At 30.0% G+C, this 20,305-nt stretch overlaps 1 protein-coding gene across 2 annotated transcripts in view; it reads left to right on the forward strand.

Annotated features, from left to right (window-relative positions):
• Nucleotides 1-4,672: 4,672 nt before the first annotated feature.
• The window catches only part of LOC100212206 (pleckstrin homology domain-containing family G member 5), a 66,237-nt gene continuing 50,604 nt past the window's right edge, over nucleotides 4,673-20,305 (forward strand). Inside the window, exon 1 of one of the 2 annotated variants that reach the window (XM_065791027.1) lies at nucleotides 4,673-5,015. In XM_065791027.1, coding sequence (XP_065647099.1) covers nucleotides 5,004-5,015 — 12 coding nt within the window. In that variant the 5' untranslated portion in view covers nucleotides 4,673-5,003. Of the gene's footprint in view, nucleotides 5,016-12,657; nucleotides 12,779-20,305 lie in introns of those variants that run through there. The other variant, XM_065791028.1, reaches the window with a different exon arrangement.

A 20,305-nucleotide genomic window follows, 5' to 3' on the forward strand; every position in this document is an offset into this window, starting at 1 on the left:
TTTATCAAGCCAACTCCAAAGATTTTCAATGCAATTTAGATCTGGGCTATTTGGTGGCCATGTTAGACGCTCAATATTTTTACTTTCGAACCATTCAGATACAATTTTAGCCCTGTGACATGGTGCATTGTCTTGCTGAAAAATGAACGGAACGCTTTGCTCAAGTGCATCAATTGACGGTAACAAGTTGTTATTTAAAATATCGACATAATAAGTAGAGTTGAGTCGACCATCAAATAATTTAAACATACCGAGACCATAATATGTCATGCAGCACCATACTCCAACCGACCCGCTACCTTGTTTTGTTCTTTGAACGATACAATCGTGATTATATTTTTCTGAAGGCTGCCTGCGAATCATAATTCGGTTTTTTCGGTTATCAACCTCGATATTAATCTCATCACTGAACATTACTGTCCTCCATTTTTGTTGAGACCATTCTTTGACGCTTTGGCAAAATTCTTTTCGCTTTTTTATATGTCGTTTGGTAAGTCGCGGTTTTAGAACAGCTTTTTTCCATAACAAATTGTTAGCTAATAGTTTCCTACGCACAAGTGATGCCGAGGCTTGACGTCCATTTGAAAGCTTCCATTCCCTTCTTAATTCATGCGACGGCACGGTTCGATTTTTCTTTGCCAACCTGATTAAAAGGCGATCATCATTGGGTGTCGTCAAACGCGGGCTTCCAGAACGATGGCGATCAACGTAAGATTTCGTCTCTTTGAATCTTTTGATGATTGTTAGCACCGAACTATGTGATCGCTTTACTATTCTTCCAATTTCGCGAGCGGATTTACCTTCCTGGTGAAAATGCACCACTTTTACACGATCTTCATAGGTAATAGCTTTTCTGCTCATTTTTTCAAAAGGAAATAATTTTTTTTTGTTTGAAATTAAATACTTTTTTTAAAAGTATTTAAAAAAATTAATTTTTTTCAAATGTTTTTATTGGTTCTTTGGTAATAACTCAGGTCATTAAAAGAATATTTTAAAAAAAAGGGAAAAATAAATTTAAAAAGACGTTTCCGCCGCATTTAGCACAAAAAATTCTTTGTGGTTCTTAACTTTTTCACAAAAAAAATATAAAAAAAAATTAACACATAATATTTAATCCTTATTTTTTATAGGTTCTATTAACTAACTTTCAAAAAAAAAAATTAGATAATAAAAAGACTATTTTATTATCTATAGAATAAAAATTAATTAAATTTATTTGAAAAAATTTTTTTTTTTTATTTAGTGGTTCTTAACTTTTTCACAATACTGTAATTTAATAAGTGTCTATAAATTTCAATTAAATATTATATTGTTATGAAGCACTAATAGCTTTCGCTATTACATTTTGTGAAAGATTTAACATTTTTCAATAGGATTATTTTGTAAGATTGCTATTATTATTATTTTTTTTTTCTCTAAGAAACTTAGGAGACTAGGATACTTTAAGATTATACTTTTAAAGATAAAATTTTAGACTCTCTCAATAATATTGATAAAAATAACAATAAAAATTACCTCAATTACTAAGATTAGAAGAACTCTAATGGGAATCAATATATTCTTTTTAATTATTTATTAATTATATGTATAATTAGGTGCTCCAAGAAGTCCTAACAGTCTTTTCACAGAGCAACACGGGATAGCATTTAGCCAGGAAGTTCACGCCTTCTTACTTACCAGTGGTACATATATGGCCAGAGTCTGCTTCGAACCCTCGGACTTTCAGTTCTAATGGACAGAACCACTACACCACGGCTGCACGCATGGTATAATTGTAAAATCTTAAGAAGTATTTTGATTATAGTTTACTGATTACAGTTTTTATATTAAACTGACTGCAGGTGATATATATCTCGCGGTTTGTCTGAAGCATGAAGCAGATAACAAACTTAAGACTTGGCATTATATATATTTCATAAAAAACGCAAATGTGAGTACCACGTGTTAATTGGAAAGTTTTACAGTTACTACTCTCACAATGTTAATAAACGGGAGGATTGGAAATGTTTATAAAATCTAATAAACGTAGGAGGAGGGGCTTGATAAACGGGAAGGTTAGAATTTAAAAAAATTGAACAACAAAAAAAATAAATCTTCCGCGAACTAACTTTTTTTTTCACACTTGAATGGCTTCAGCAATTAAAATTAGCACCAACTGAATGTAATCAAGAACATTTCAGAAACTTAACTACACTTTGTTATATAAATTATTATTATTATTATTGCTATTATTATTATACAAAAAAACTTTTTTTGTGAAAGAGAGAAAACATTAAACTTAACAAACGTCCCCCTTCTCTTTATATATTCAGCAGATGAGAGTAGATGACCGGTTTAATGGGAACAGATTTGGACTTTTTTTTTAAGCTCTTTGAATGATTTTTTTAAGTCTAGACAAAGAACAGAGAAATCATAAAGAAGAGTATAAAAGATTGTAGTGAGTTATTAAATTATTTTCAATTAGTGTTGTTTCAGTAAAAACCGTAATAGTCTTTTCGTTCACTAAAAATCCAGTTGAAAATTAAATTCCAAAAATTATTGTCTTTATTTGTGCTTAAATTTAAAGTATAGACAGAGAATGAATAATGTTGTTTTTAAAGTTTAGATTATTTTTTATTTGAAAAACTTGTAGAGGAAATTCTAGGGTAGCCCTTGACGGCAGGTAACTTCGAACACTTGATGTACAGCTCAAACTAAAGAAACTATGTGATTTTAAATACCATAAAAACTTTATTTGAGTGAAAATATGGCATATGCAAGATATCTTAATATACAGAATCGATTTGCTGGGAGTTAAAGATATTCTTTACTTAATTTTTATGTAAACAAATAACTCTTTATTGATTAAAGATTTTTATTTTTTATTTACAAAAATATAAAAAAAAAATTTGTTTAATACTTTAATTCACTGGTTTTAAAACTTTTGTGAAAAAGGTATGATCGGGTGGTATCGGACACATGTTTGGAGGATGGTTCCAGACAACTTAATCCGTTTATATATTTAAAATGAGCAACTTTTTTTATATAAATAATATTACATAATTACATATAATACACATAATATATATAATTACATATAATACATACAATTACATATATTACATATAATACACAAACCCATAATAGTAATTCAATCAATTCCAATAAGAGACCTAAGATTTGAAAAAAGTGTTTTTAAAGTGTTTATTCTTATTAGTAAAAAGCTAATGTTTGTATTTCTAAATGATGACATTTTTATTACCATTCCTTATATATCAGAATAAATTTTTAAAGGATTTTTTTTAAAAAAAAGTGTTGAGAACAGTCTAATGCAATCTATTTTTATATTATATTTGTGTCACACGGGTATAAAAGAGGTAAAATCATGGTTAAACTATATGTCCGGGGCTAACCTCCAATTTTGAAAATCCCTTTTTTCTAACATTTTTTCTTTTATGTTTTGTATATTATTAAGGTTCAGAACAAATATTTTTTTGTTTCTAATTCGATAGATAAATGTTTATACTTTTAAAAAAGTCTTTTGAAACTTTGTTTTCTGTTAGTAGATGTGTACAATCTATTTTTAGCTCAAGTGTCCGGACCCAACTTTCCCCTATTTTATGTTCATTTTTCATTATTTTTCAATTACCCTATCAAAAATCTATCATAATTGTTATATCATTTTAGGTTTAAAATTTAATATGAAGTTATGTTATATTTTGTTTTCAACGTTTGAATTTATTTAATACATCTAGTTTTTAATGCAAAAATAGCCTTGAATATACTTCGAAAAACCTTTTAAAATAATGAAAAATAAATACAAAGAAATGTCTGGAATCGACCTGGAATTCTAGGCTAACTCCATTTAACTGATGTCTGGAGCAAAACAGCAAAATGTAGTTTTGCTGATATAGGGCAAACATGTTATTTATGTTGGTCCATTGCAAGCATGCCTACAAATCTGATGTACAAAAATGATAAAAATAATGTTGGCTTGACTATTTGTTTGTCTGGTTTTCATTTATTTTGAATGTGGGATGGGCGTCACACTATTAATGTAAAGTAATTCAAAGCGAGGGTGTTGTAATCTAAGGTAAGGGCGACGGCTAGGAAAATCTAAAATAATAAATTACGATTAACTTGGTATAAATTTTACAATAACCTTATAAAGATATTCTAATTGCGATAACTTTCTATAATGACAATTAATTTTGTTTAAGAAAAATGAGGTTGTGAAGTTGTGGCGTTGCTACTACCACAAGCTGCATTGTTTAAAAAACTCTCTATATAGATAGTTTATAGTTCTCAACCAGCTTGCAAATATTTTTATAACTAGGTATTCATTACATTCATAAAAATTTATAACTTTTAATTGAAAAATGCAGTGTCAATTTTTTAACAAAAAAATCTGAAAAAACTACTTTATTTTTTTTTTCTCAATAACTTTATATAAAATATAAAGTCGTTGAGAAAAAAATAGTGCAAATTAAGGCCAGTTCAAGTTTTAAAAGCTTGCAAAAATTAGCTTATGCTTATTTAATAAAAAGATTGATCCCTGTTTTTTGCTCCATTAAAAAATTTTTTAAGTGTCATAAAAAAAAGCTTAAAGTATGTTTTTGAAAATATGGAAAGACTGTTGCGAAATTAATACCTAAACACATTAAAGAACATATAAAGATTAAGAAAACTTAGTGACGTTAATAATCTTATAAATGCAGATCACGCAAAAATTTACTCTTGTAAGAAAAAAGTTAATGTCAACATAAAAATCCGCAAGCAAATAAACGAAAGAGAGCTAACTCTATAGTCAAAGATTTCAACGTCGATAAAGTATAAAAGATAATGAAATTGTCACGTTCTTATTATAAATATTTTATGATATCGTCGTGATTTAAAAAATCAACAAACGTTTTAATCGTCCCGCTTAAGAAAACATTTTATACATAAATTTCGTTGTTTAAAAATTCATACGAAACCTCTCAAATTAAAGTTACTTTTGAAATTTTTTTGAAGCAACAAGAGAAATGTCAAAAAAGGTATATATACTATATTTTTTTTGTTAGTTTTTAAAAATCTAATCTGTATGTTGTACGATAGATATTTATGTTGTATAATATGGATTTATTTTCATTACTTATGTATTTTTTTTATCAAAAGGTAATTTAAAACCGAAAAGCCGCAACGCTTATTCTTGTCGCATCTTTTTTTTTATGATTTTCATCGATTTTTTTTTATAAAAATTTTAAATTCACAATAAACATCAAAGAAGAAAAAAAAAATTAATTTTGGCTATTTTGGCTGTAAGCCAAAATTACCACTAATCAAATTGATAGTAAATAAAAAATTGATTGAAGAATATAGCGAAGAAAAATATTTAATATATAAAGAATAAGAATATAGAGGTTTAAAAGAACATAGAGATGAGAATGTTTAACTGACAAAATATAGTTAGCATTTAAATGAAGAGTACAAAAAGCAGCAAATTTTAAAAGGGTAGGACTACAAAAATGCTTTAAGCAAGGAGTAATAAGAAATAATTTAAAAAATGAATTAAGATAAAATAATGACATGCAGGTTCCGTTAGTGTAGGCTCTTAAAAGTTTTAATCTATGTCTTAAATGACATAGATTAAAACTTTTAAAATACTTATAAAAATATGCTCGAGCATTTCCTTTATAGACAATATTTGCAACGCAATTTTTATTCTTTAATCAGGTGTCTGTAGTCAACTCGAGATTTTTTAAATTTGTTGACAAGGTTAAATTATCTAATTTATAGTTAAAACTTTGTTTTACTAGTTTGGAAAATAAGTTGACCAAAACCCATTAGCATTTATTGGAAAGAAGTCTGAGATACAAATAAGCAGGTTATCTCATTGTCATACAAAACGGGGTCAAACGTTTTTTGGAAACAAATGTACACGACGCCTGTAAATAAATCGTTTATAATTTTATTTTAAACATTTTTTTGATTCTTGCAGATTTGTGCGAACCAAAAGTAAATTCGTAGTCCCTATTTACATTTAATAAGATGTTAATCTGATAACATCAGTATTGTTGAAATCAAAGGCGGACCCAGGATTTTTTTATGTTTCATATTTTTTTGACACTTTCAGGAATTTTGCAAACTCCAAACGTAAGGCTATTCATAACTATGTCAAATAAATATATTTTGCAAAAAATTGTGGTGACTGGAGCCTGTGAACAAAAATACTCCAAAATGTTCAGCCCCCACTCCGTACCCGGAATGTGAAGGGTAATTAGTTTTATAAAAAATCTTTTGCATATTATACTAAGTTCAAACTCATTGACAGATTTTAAATTTCATTTAATGATCTTTTAGTGTTCCAAAGTTATGATCGTGTTTTTTTTTTTTTTTTGTGGTTATTAAGGTGCTCCCAGAAGTCCTTACGGACTGTTGGGAACACCGCGGAAGTGCATTTTACTAGAAAGTTTACGCCTTCTTCCTTACCAATGTCGCTTATTAGGTTAGAGCCGGCGTCGAACTTTACACATCTTGGTTCTGAGCCAGAACTCTAACCACTGCGCCACGGCTGAACTAAAGTTTACAATCGGGTGATGACTCATTAAACATTAGATAAAATCTTAGTTTCAAGGTGATTTGATAAAAAAATGTCACCCACAAAATGATTTCAAAATTTTTATTTATTATCTTTTTTACCTAATTTTTGAAGTTCCTTTAAGCAGTTACAAAATTGAACACAAACTTCAGATCTATATATTAGAAACATTTTATTGGGTCATGAAGCACACAAGGAAGTCAATTATTTATGATAATGTCATCGGACAGGATGAATCTTAGTGGGAGGTTGTCCTTGTGGCAGGAGTCATACAGATCTTGCAAAACTTTGATCGCACGCTCACAGCAATAGGTTGATTCGGGTGGTGTTGATTGGAGATTCGTACGTTTTCCGGTGGTTTTGTCAGCGTCTGAGACCTTTTGGGTAGTCATTCAGCACTGCAGATAGTTCATCGAAATCTTTAGCGTGGAACATTTGATTGCTAAAGCAATGGTGGGCCCATGAGTAGGAAATGAATGAACTAATTTTACGCAGCCTGTTACGGATTTCAGGCATCAGAATAAACATAAGAAAGGCCAGAATGGCTTGAGACAACGTGCATTGCTGATGTTTAGGATCTGTTGAAACTTTACGAAAGGTATCTCATTCATCTCAGTGTGGTGATAGAAAACATGAATGAGATGGTAAAAAAAACTTCATGTCGTCTCGCTAGCCGCTTGTTTCTTTAATCTCATTTTTACTGTTGCTTAAGGCTGATTTTAATTTATCGTAATTACTCATCGAACCCTTCACAAAGAAAGTACTCAATATTTGGCAGTTTAGTCAATCCATTGAGTTCATGACAACGCAAAGAATGCAATCCAACACATGGTGTTGGCAACTGATGAACTTGGGTTTATGATTTTTCCCTTTGGTTGAACATTTTTCTTCGAACATTTGGTGCAGTCGAACAACAACGCCTGTCTTCTTGCCAATATTCAGACTTGTTTTATCACCAAAAATCATTACAATTGATCCCCACAGGTTAAATTCGTCTAACATATTGTAAAGTTTTCTGCAATTGCTTGAGCTTTTGCATCTTTCAATTTAAGCGCAGTCAATTTAATTTCTTTTGCTTCATTTTTGAGGACCATTGCCGGATATTCGAAGCCATCTATCTCCACTCAAAACTTGCTCACCAAGTGTTTCTTCACCTGAGCATCTTTTATGTATATAGCTTTGTATATTACTGACTGACATGGGGTTGGGATTTTAATGCCCAGAAAGCTGGTGGCACACTTTTGCTGCTCCGTGGGTAGACAGTTTCGAGATTGTAACAAGACGTCTTGCAATTTGTGTTGGGATATGCTTCCTTTTACTCGTTGATGCTGCAATCTCATCATCCAAAGGAGTGTCTTTGCTGTTTTTGGATGATTCGGTGTCCATGTTACTTTCAGACCAATCAGGTAGTGCTGAGTTTGTAACTGTTGACAATGTCGCTTTGATAGCCTTCGTTCGCTTAGATGGGTGAATGGTCTTGTCACTAGCAGGTTTGCCAGTTGAATAACCAACCTGGGTTTTGCTCTCGATTCGCAATTTATACAGGCTCCCATACTCTTTGCATAACCATTCGCTTTTAACTTTAGTGATGTCAAACAGTTCATTCAATACATTTAGGTTTTATTTCTTTCTGCAGCGCTCATAGTCTTTCAAAAGTTTTTCTAATTTTGCACAAATGACCTGTTCAGATGCATGTGGAAAGTTCAATGTTTTGCTCCATAGGGCTTTAAGCTCAACAACAATTACACTGTTTCTCTCTCTCCGTTCTTTGGTGATAGATTCAAGAAATTTGAAGCGTCCAATTACTTGGTTTTTTTGAGATGCTAATAAAATATTATAATCACAGTTATATGTTTGTATATAAAGCACAAATATCAATATAGCTCACCAAATAATACAAGGTTTCTTTTAGTTAGGCAATAATAGTGTTGACACAAAGTTAAGCTAATTTAAACATAACTATCCGCTTTGAACACCTTGCTTTTATATCAGTTTATATCAAACTGCAAAACAGCTAAAGAAAATTTTACTCTATAGGAGCTTCTCGAAAGCAGAACGTTCTACGATATTCTGAAAAATTTCAAACAATTCGCTTAGGGCAGTACCGTGAAGTTTTTTAGGGGGCTTCGTTTTTGTAAAAAGAAGTAGTTTAGAGTATAAAATAAATCATTTGCTTAATTTTTATAACAAAATTTGCGTGAAACAAAGACCAAAAAGGATGTCAATCGCACTCAACGACCACGGGACGAGTCTCTATAATAATATATTGGATATAAATTATTATACAAGTTATTTTAGTGACTTAAATTATATTTAGATATTTTTGAAACAAATAAATATTAAGCTAAAATGGCCTATATTATATTTCAAATTTGTTTGTGCGTGACTTTTTTCAATATTTCATAGGAATAAAGGTTATTTTAGTCATTAATAGTCAAAAGTTCATCCGTTCGTTCTACAGGAAATTCATTTTTGACAAAAAAAGTTAAAAAGACATCATTCTAGTTTACAACCTCCTTATTTTAGGAACGGCGGAAATTTCACATGCTCGGTGTAGTTAAGGCAGTTTTAAAATATTATAGAGTCTGTATGATATTTTGTTGACCACGACATATTTCCCTTGAATGATCAGGTCTATGAATTATAAAAAGACGAAAAAAATTAAAAGGATAAAATTTGCGGTATCATAAGATATAAATGTTTGTAGCGAAAAAACGTGAAGATTTTTTTTTTTTTAAATAAATCTTCTTAAAATAACGATTGCTTGTCCAAATTTGAATAAGAATCTAAATAAATACGTTTTTTAGGTGAAATGAACATCATAGTTTAATTATAAATCTGTTCTGATCGTTTATTGGCAATTTTTCTTAACTATACTCTTTCTTGGTCGAAATTCTAGTGTTTTTTGTGAAAATTGATAGAAATATTGTATTTTGACAACTATATATAGTTAATATACGTCAAAACCGATTAGAACTAGGATCTATTGTGAGTTAAGGCACTTTTTTAAAAGGTTTTAATTAAATTCATGTTAACGCCGATGAGCGAAAGTGATCTAAAGACTCCAAAATGATGTTCTTTAGATTCACTATTAGGGGTAGTAAAAAGTTTTTAAAAATTATATAAAAAAAAGAAAAGTCTTATTAAATGTTAAAAAACATGAAGCAAAAAAAAAATTATAACATCTAAAGCTCTTGTTTGGACATATTAAATCAAAAATTTTTGAATACGTCCATGATTGAGATCATAATAAAAATTCAAAATTCAAACAATCAAATAGGTAGTATAAAAGTAAATAATTTTATAAAGAATGAGTAATGGTCACTTGCACTCTAAATAAATATTATTTTCACTCTTTTTATTTAAAGTATTTTTTTCACGTGTGGTTTTCAGAACAATTTGATAATTCCAAAATATAGGAATGGCAGTATTAATACTGCCAACTAAAGTTAAAAAACGAATACGACGTTTTTTATTTGATGAAACGTAACTAAGCCAATCATTTTTCAATAAGTTAGGTAATGATATATTGAGTGACGGAATGAATCAAAAAATTTGAATATTTAATATTTATATCAGGATGATTTTTAATAGCTTTGACTTTTAAAATGACTTCTTAAAAGCTGTTTGTAATTTAAACTTTTCTTTTTTATTTAGATATAAATTTTAAAAAACTACATAATGGAGTATCCTTTAATATATTCAATATATACAAATAGTAAAAAAAAACTTATCACATATGATGATGTTAATCAATAGATAATTTTTATCGCATTCATTATATTAGAAATTGTGTTGGTTCAAGTTTGTCCACTATACACTAATAATGATAAAATAAATACTCATTACAAAATTAAATATTGCTAAACTTTTACTCTTGGTATTTTGGTAAGGTTTTGATTTCTTTTATTTAATATTGTGGCCTCATTTATAAACAACGCTTCTTTTTAAGTCATTTTACTTGGAATTCTCTTTAAGTCATGTTATTTGGAATAAGCGCATTTTATAAATAAAATGCGCTTATTCAAAATAACAAGAGATAGGCGCAATCTCATGTGCCTGCATCAACATTATTACCGTAGTGACGTATTCTGGCGACCAATCAAAATGATTATTGTTTTGAAATAGCAATAAATTGTTGTCGTTAGATTATTGACGTTAGATTATTTCTGCTAACGCTCCTTTCTGCATGTATCAAATTAAAGCAACAATCAAATAAATAACAAAATAAAACAGATGTAGAAAAAAATCAAGAAGAAAAAATAGAAATGTTGGTGGCTTCCTTTAATAAGGAAAAATGTTTCAATTGTTTTTTTTATATCAATCCTGTTTCTTTATTTTCTCTGCAATGTACAGCCAATTTTACCAGCTGATAATTGACCAAAAATGACTTTTAAAAGATGTTTTACGACAGATATTATCAATCTTTGATTTATAATATCTGTCGTAAAATTATTGTTTAGACTTAAAGAAAACACGACTTTATTACAAAATTCAAAATGTAGTATATAAATAAAGATTTTTTGAATTATTTGACCTACTGATTTCCAGTCATCACTAGTAAAAATACTTTTTTGTCCACTCTAGACATTTTTTCTCCCGCTGACGTTTTTTCTCACGATCTCAGTTAGTTTTAGCATTTTTAGTTTTAATGTTGGGCGTTTTTTTTTTTTTTAGACCACATTTTTTTTGTATTTTACTTAACAAACAATGCTCAATGAACAAAAAATCTAAGTAGTTGCTTTTCTTTTGCAATAACGATTTTATCTTTTCAAGTTTTGCAATGTTACACCTTCCCTCTGTTGTAATCTTTAATTTCAACAATAAACAATTTTTTAAAAAAGATCAAATTGGTTAATATAGAAAAATATAAAATAAAAAAAAAACCCACCTAGAGAGTCTTTAAAATCAAATCAAATAAGCACAATAGTTAGCAAAAAAATATTGCTGTCGGATGATAAATAGTGCTGTGTCGAATGATAAATATTGCTGTGTCGAATGATAAATAGTGCTGTGTCGAATGATAAATAGTGCTGTGTCGAATGATAAATATTGCTGTGTCAAATGATAAATAGCGCTGTGTCGAATGATAAATAGAGCTGTGTCGAATGATAAATAGTGCTGTTTCGAATGATAAATATTGCTGTGTCGAATGATAAATAGTGCTGTGCCGAATGATAAATAGTGCTGTGTCGAATGATAAATAGTGCTGTGTCAAATGATAAATAGTGCTGTGTCGAATGGTAAATAGTGCTGATTCGAATGATAAATAGTGCTGTGTCAAATGATAAATAGTGCTGTGTCAAATAAGACATTTTAATTCAAGTTACATAAAATATGTGACTTCAGGGTATAAATTAAAAATAAAAACTTTCTCTATAATTTTTTACGGTTAATTACCTCTAGAAGTCAATTTATAAGCACTATTATGATTCCATTAATTATCAGGATTCAATTATTGACCAAAAAATGGCTTTTTGTGTTAAGATATCTGACATACTGACAACTCAGCCATTAAAGCTCATAATTGGGCTATTTGAAAAACATGTTTAATCGTGTAGTTCTGAATGGGTAAGAAAGCTCAAAATAACTCATTTTGCTTGGTTCTTTTTAAATCATATAAAGAGTTAAAAAGAATCAAACAATACTTTTGAGTTCATGTAGAACCCGCAGGATAAAACAATATATATTTAATCTATATGAAGTAATCCATTTTTGCATGACGACTCGGTTAACCAAATGTATTGAAAAACCAATAATAAGAAATATTTTCTTATTCTTAGAAATTTTAATAATCTGTTATTCTTTAATCACAATAATTAAAAATAGTTTTTTTTTTCTTTTAAATTTCTTAAAATCAGTCGCTTTTAGTAATTAGCAACATTTTTTTTTTGTTTATAAAAATAAATAAACTCATAAGAATAAAAAAAGAAAAGTTGTATAGAATATTTTTTACTATTATTCTTTGGTTATAGTACTCAACGTAGCAGTAGTTATGATATCCAACTAAGCATTGAACTTTAAATAAGTTTTAAATGACGTTTACTTGCATATTTAAATTTTTTTTTAATGCTTTGTAACAGAGTTTAAAATAGTTTTTAAAAAACAAAATAGCAATATATTATAAACATTTTCAATTATTTTATATAAAGAGTTGTTGTAGTTATCAACATTTTCACGCGACTCTGTTTTGTACAACTTACATGGTTGAAAAACATGGTAAGCACTATTTTGAAAAAATTAAATAACAAAAAATTCTTTGCATAAGTAATTTCTTGCATTCGATTTGCAACTTAAAAAATAATACCTTCAATACATTAAAATTTTTACTTTTTTTTATAGTTTCTTGTTTCCTATATTTTGTTATAAGGCGTGAAGGTCAAGGGAAAACGTCTATAGTTCCATGATTTTTCAGGATATTTTAGAAATCCAATTTGAGTGTTAAAGACATTTGTTGTGTGTTTTTTAAATACCAAAAGCCTTATACAGCTAAAATATAAGCTTCGTTTAGCTGATGAGGTTTTTTTTTTTTTTTTTTCAGTAATAAAAAAATAAATCAAAATTCATCAAATAATTTAACTTACCAAGTACATTTTATTTTCACTTCATTTACAGGGTGAGGGGGTTTGTTCTAACTTTTTCATGAAAAAGATTATTTTTATTTGATTGAAAATCTAAATTCTTTTCAGCATCTCCTATTTTTAGCGCAAATTTTCGACTTTTTATACGCTTACTCAGCTCCCGATCGTTTAAATTATCTTTGGAAAAAAATAATTCAATTTTTTTTTTTTTTTTTTACGTTTATTTAACTATAAAATATAAAATTTACATATTTAAAACTTAAGGTTATTTGATTAATCTTTTTGTTTAAAACTGAGACTATTTTTTTAGACTTTTTATTTAAAAACAATTTTTTTTTTCATAATAATAATAACAACAGTAAATAAACGCAGTTATAAAAATATAAAAAATTGTTGTTATATAATAATTTTCAAAATATGTCTTGCAATTGTCGACTAAAAAACCTAAGGTTCATCTAACAGGCTATTCGTTCATCATATTATGCATGTGTACTTTCTTTTTCTACAGACCAAATACCAAACTTTTGAGAATAATCCATCCGTAATTGCATAAACAGACTTTCTAATAAGACAACCATCATCGTTTTTTGGTGCCGTCAAGAGCCAAAAATAAGGAAGCACAAAATGAACTAGGTTTCCCTTTTAAAATGTCTATTTGCAGATAGAGGTAAGCATCAGCAACTAGTGATAGCAAACTTGTTCTCGGAGGATAGCCCGAAAAACTCGTGTTTTAACGTCGTATTCCTTAGAAGTAATTTTTCAATAACTTTTTCCATTTTCTTCATGGTTTTTTCTTCATGGTTTATGGAGGCAATCTCTTTATTTTTAATATTATCATTGTCGCTTCAGGCATCGGGGACAGGGTTGAAACCAAATCTATAATTCGTGGGTCTCTCCCCCCCCCTACCTAAAGTTTTTGAATTTCAATTGAAACAAATATCTATCGTTACTTGTTCTTTTAACCAAAATTTATTTCATAGATGGGTTGATTAGATCAAACCATTTTTATCAACCATTACTTGATTTTTTTTCATAAATGACTCGACCAATCAATGCTGGATTAAGGGTCTTGGGAGCCGGGAACCAAAAAATAAATGGGGCCCCATTCCTAAAAAAATGTATTTAAAAATGAATGCAAAAAATATAAGATTATTTTTTTACTTACAGAGAACTTTTCTGGTTTTTACATTTGCAAAATAAATTACAACATCTTGAAAATTTATATTTTTTAACAGTGTTTTTACAAATATCATTAAATAAAGAGCATTTAAACGACCATTTAACATTGAAGAACGGAGCTCATTCTTAACTATTGCTATTTTTGAAAATACTCTCTCTGCACTATAATTGGTTATGGGAAGGGTAAGAAAAATCCGATATGCGATGTCAACATTGAGAAAAACTGATTCTAACTTATTCCTACGAATTGCTTGTAAACATTTGAGTGCTGATATATTCTTCTCATTTGTCATTAACTTGAAAAACTGGATAATTTCATTAGGGAATTGTGTATCTACGTCTGATGGATAAAAAGTACATAACGATTTAGCAGAAACAACAATGGCAGGAACGGTCATGATCTGAAAACTCGTTAGAAAACCAAACTTTCTCTCTGCAGACTTGTAAGCAAAACCCTTTCTTTCAAGCACATTTTCAACTTGTCCATGATTGGGAAAAAAAATTTTTTTTTTAAATTTGTCACTGCCATTAAGAACCACTTCATTCTCGCTATTTTCATTAAACCCTAATTTGGGCGTCTTCTTTATTGAACTTTCATGTTTGTACTGATTAGAAATATTGCTTATGAACCTTCTAGCACTTTCTTGAATGTCGAGAAAATTTTTACGAACTGATGTCACATATTCTAAAAGAGATTTAAGCAATCCAACACCAAGAGCCAAATCTGCAGTCTTATCCTGAATTTTCATACTAGTAGCATCAAATCGTAACATTATTATGTGCCAAGCTCTGTCATAAAAGCAACATCCAAAGTTTTTATTTTTTTTAAAGAAAAAAAATAAAAAAATAAAAGCTGCATCCGATTTCTCGAAGATTCAAACCCAATAAATCTTTCTTCCACAACAGCTTCCTTGCTCACATATCGAATGATTATTGCAAGTTGGTCACAGCGCACAGTGCCTCACAGATACGAAAAAACGGCAAAAACCCTATTAATTTTTTAAATTTGTTTTGATGTTTTTTAACTTTATCTTGATTGTTATAAGCATACTGAACAAGGTAAACCCATTTTTTATGATTTTGTAAATTTTTACTCTTTTTGTGAGCTTGTTATATGCAGGTTGTTTGTGGGCAAAAATTCACTAGAAATTTTAGAGTTTTCAAGTAGATCCTAAAATTGTCACAAAATGGTCATTTTTAAAAAATTTTCTTTCATTTTTTCGGTGAACATCATATATATATTATATCATCCGGTAAGTAACTGACATTGGACTTTCATCGACACCAAAAATTAATGTTCGAATTTCACAATTTGTGAAAAAATTAAAAATTTTCAGAAAATAATATTCACAATATTTACTTTTTCTAAAAATGTTCACACTTGTCCACCCTGAATTTTGATGGGGAAGTATCTTGAATATATACAGGAATGCCCGGAAAAAAAAAACCCGCCCCAAAGTAGCACGTTTTTGAGAAATTGAATTTTAAAGTTTTTTGCAATTAATAAGAAATCCGCAAAAAGTTTTTTAAAAATCCAAAAAATAAGTTAGTAATATGTGCCTTTGTGATTACATCTCAAAATGAAAATAATAGACTTGATTCCCAAAGTAAGAGAAATTTGTATAACTAACAAGGATATTGTGAGCCTCTTGGCTGCAGTACAGCAATAAAAAAGATTCTTTATTTTGTTTTTGCTGTTTGTTATTTTTAACAACAAAAACCAACAATTTCTCAGAAATTTCTAAAGGGTTTTGTGACTGGAAAAAACTAAACCCAAGAATTCCTGAGCATTAAAACAACAATGAACACCAAAGATGCTATTCTGATCGGAAAACTCTTGAAAAAAACCTCAAGGAAGGAAAGACCCTGAATTCTGATCTGTAGAGAGTTATTAGTGGAGAGATGAAAAAGCGGAGAGATATCTTAAAAGTGTTTGTTGATGCAATTTTGTTCTGTGCCAAGAAAAATCTTGCCCTTCGGGGAACAACAGAAGACATCGGTCAACAAAACAGTGGCATTTTTCTGAGCTTAATTGAGTTGATTAGCCATTATTATCCTTTAGTGGCTGAACGCATTGCGTCCGTTAAAGCTTGAATTCAAAATGAGCTGATTGATTTACTTGGGCAGAAAGTCAGGAAAGGAATTTTGTCAAACAACAAAGAAGCTAAATACTACTCTGTTCTGTTTGACTGCACTCCAGATACCTCCCACAAAGAGCAGATGACTCAGATCATCAGGTATGTCCGCATCAGTGATGAAACCTGCACAATTAAGGAAAGCTTTGTGGACTTCATTGAATCTCACCAAAAAACCGGAAAAGGTCTTGCAACAGAGATAAGTGAAAAATTGGAGAAGGATGGTCTAAGCATTTCCGATTGCCGGGGCCAAGGCTATGACAATGGAGCCAATATGTCTGGAAAATACAATGGCGTCAAAGCTCACATCCATTCTCTTAATGAGTCAGCAAGATTTGTTCCATGCGCAGCTCACACTTTAGATCTTGTTGGTGCTCATGCTGCTGAGGTTTCCCCACTCATGATTACGTTTTTTGGAAAGGTTTTTTCAAGCTTCACGTCAAGATGGGAAAAACTGATGAAAACGTTGACCATCTCATTAAAGGGAAATAGTGACACGAGATGGTCTACCATAAAAGAAGCAATTACACCATTGCACAGACAAATCAAAGATATTCTTCAAGTTTTGGAATCCATTATCCACAATACCATGACAAATGCTGTCACAGTTAGCAGTGCAAAAGAACTTCTCATTCATATTGATTTCAGTTTTTTGTGTTGTTGGATTCTTTCTCTAATTGACCGGGAAAACAAACTGCTTCAATCAAAAACCATTTCAATTGACATTGCCGTAAAAAAAATGAAATGGTTGAAGGCTTTCATTCAGAATTTTTGAGATGTTGGGGTGGACAATATTATCAAAGATGCCACAGAAAAAGCTAACCAGAGCGGAATTGATGGTAGCTTTCCAATTAAGAGGAAGCGCAAAGTGAAGCGAATAGCACTTTATGAAGCTGAAGATTACTCTCACCTTCTCACAGCAGAAACAGAATTCGGATCTCAGTGCAACTTTGTGTTTGACAGCATTATTACACAAATAGAGTGGCGGTTTGAGACTGATGTCTGCTGTATCCTCTGATTTTGGCTACCTCAGTGGGCATTCACTCTCTAAAAGTTCAGTGGATGAACTCAAGAAAAAAGCTGCAAATTTATCTCAAATTGACAAGGCAGATTTAGATTCTTCCGATTTCCAGTCAGAAATGGCAAGCTTTAAATATCAAGCTGCCGCAATGATGGACAACTTTGAAAAATCTAGCCCGATCGACATTTTGCAGCTCATTCATAAATATTCTTTGACCGATGCTTATCCCAACACAAAAATTGCTATTCGCATATTCCTCACCATACCAGTCACAGTTGCTACGTGTGAGAGAAGTTTCAGTAAACTTAAGCTCATAAAACACTATATGAGGTCAACAATTGGCCAAGAACGTTTGTCTAGTTTGGCTATAATTTCAATTGAAAATGAAGTGGCAAACAACATGGATTTTGATGATGTCATTAGTGAATTTGCCTCAAGAAAAGCCAGAAAAGTGGCATTGAACTAAAGTTTGTGCAACCTTAATGAAAAATTTTACTTATAACTTGATTTGATAAATTTTGTGATCAATAAATCATTTTTTTCGTTTAATTTTCTTCTTTTTTTTTACGGAGGGGGCGGGGGACGGGAGGGGAAGAGGGGGCGCAATTTTCTTTTCTTGCCCGAAGCGCAAAATTGGCTCGGTACGGCCCTGTATATATATATATATATATATATATATATATATATATATATATATATATATATATATATATATATATATATACACTAGATGGATTACCCGGCGCTTTGCCCGGGTTTCTGTCACACTTAAACTTGACCAAATTTATCTTTTCTAAATTTTATTGTGTTTAATGAGAGTAAAGTTGTTTAAAAACTTTCTTTGAATGTCTGGGATAACCTTGAGGCCAGAGGGGCCGCTAGTGGCCCAAACCTTGCCAAAACCACCTCTCAGGCCAACTTAGTGCCTGTGCCAAGTTTGGTATTTATTGGTCCAGAGGTGTTGACGCCTATAGCTAACATCAAACATACAAACATTGTCTTTTATATATATATATATATATATACACACACACACACACACACACACACACACACACACACACACACACACACACACACACGCACACACACACACCACACACACACACACCACACACACACACACACACACACACACACACACACACACACACACACACACACACACACACATATATATATATATATATATATATATATATATATATATATATATATATATATATATATATATATATATATATATATATATATATATATATATATATATATATATATATAGATATAGATAGATACGTGACATAAAATTTTTAAATTAACCAAATACTAGATTGTTATATATGATTGGAAAGGTTTTTAGTTCAGTATTTTAAAGGTGAAAAAATTATCAAAATTGAACAATTCTACAAAAGATATTGACTACCAAATTTTTGATGTATGGATTTCTTGAAGAAACTGCGATCAAATTTGAGGATTTTTTTTTAAATTAAAACGTGATAACTTGGTCAATTCTTATCGAAACACATACAAATTGGTATCAAAAGATAGGTCTAAGGGCAATATGTACATACAAAGGGTGTACGAAGGGCGCTAGAGGGGCGTCTACAAAACTCTTTATTATATTGAAAAATGTAGATTTTTAAAAAGAAAATATTATTATTTGATTAAAATTTATAATTTTTATTTGTATTTCTAGTATATTCTAACAGGGTACTATCACATATGATTTGGATACTTTATGTTGATAGGCTAGAAGTCCTTCAGGCGCACCCTCTGACCCAATCTCAAGATAATTAATTTGTATCTTCATATCTAAATGCATGCAATTTAGAATTAAAAGAAAAAAAGTTTTTTGAGATAAACGCGTGAAAAGGGTGCAAGAGGGTATTATTTGGAAGCTCTACACCTCTCACACCTTGGATAGGTTAGGTTAAAACTTAATTATTATTTTTTTGGAATAAATAGTATTTATATAAAACACAAATTTTTCTTAAAAAATCAAACTCAACTATATACAAAAATTATATCAAATCAAATTCAACTATATACAAAAAGATTATATACAATATGAACTTAATAAATATATACATACACACTATACATACACTTATCAATAAGCGTATTTAGATTCTGCAAAGTGAATCTATATAAACTTATTAATAAGTAAATTGATAGTTGTTTATAACTACCTTCCTGAATCCTCTGCCATCCCTTCTGCCACCAGGAGGTTTATATTTAAAATACCTTTACCTCCATTCTGGGCCCACATACGGAACGCCCTTTTTGATTTAGGCCCAGAGTGGCTTCGGCGCCAAACCAAGAAATCACTCCTAGACAAGCCTATATTAAAAAAAAAAAATTAAAATCGAAAAATTAAAATGAAAAATAAAAATTAAAGCACAGTAAAAAACTTACCGAGGAGGTCTTGGTTTTCACTCTGGGTCTGGCACCCAGAGTGAAAACAAGTGGCAGTGATGGCGTGGATAAGGCTAATTTTAAAAATTTTTAATATGAAATAAATTTAATAAAAATTATAAAAAATAGTGTTCATTTAGTAAAAAACCATTTAAAACAACAAATTTACAACATCATTAAGATATATCTACCAAGTTTCTCCCTTTTGCGTCACTTACCTTCTTTAGTGTCTCTGTAATGTAAAGTGAGAAATACCTTTTATATTGTTGCTTTAAAACAAATTGCACAGCATCAAAACAAGCAGAAGTTATTTTTTTAAGCTGGTTATCAATGAAGCTTATATGAGTGTTAGTGGTTAGCAATCGAGTATATACTGATTTTAAAATGTTAGGGGCAAGAGTATTCTAAAAAAATC

Source organism: Hydra vulgaris, chromosome 02 (genome assembly GCF_038396675.1).
Source record: "Hydra vulgaris chromosome 02, alternate assembly HydraT2T_AEP".
Lineage (NCBI taxonomy): Eukaryota > Metazoa > Cnidaria > Hydrozoa > Anthoathecata > Hydridae > Hydra > Hydra vulgaris.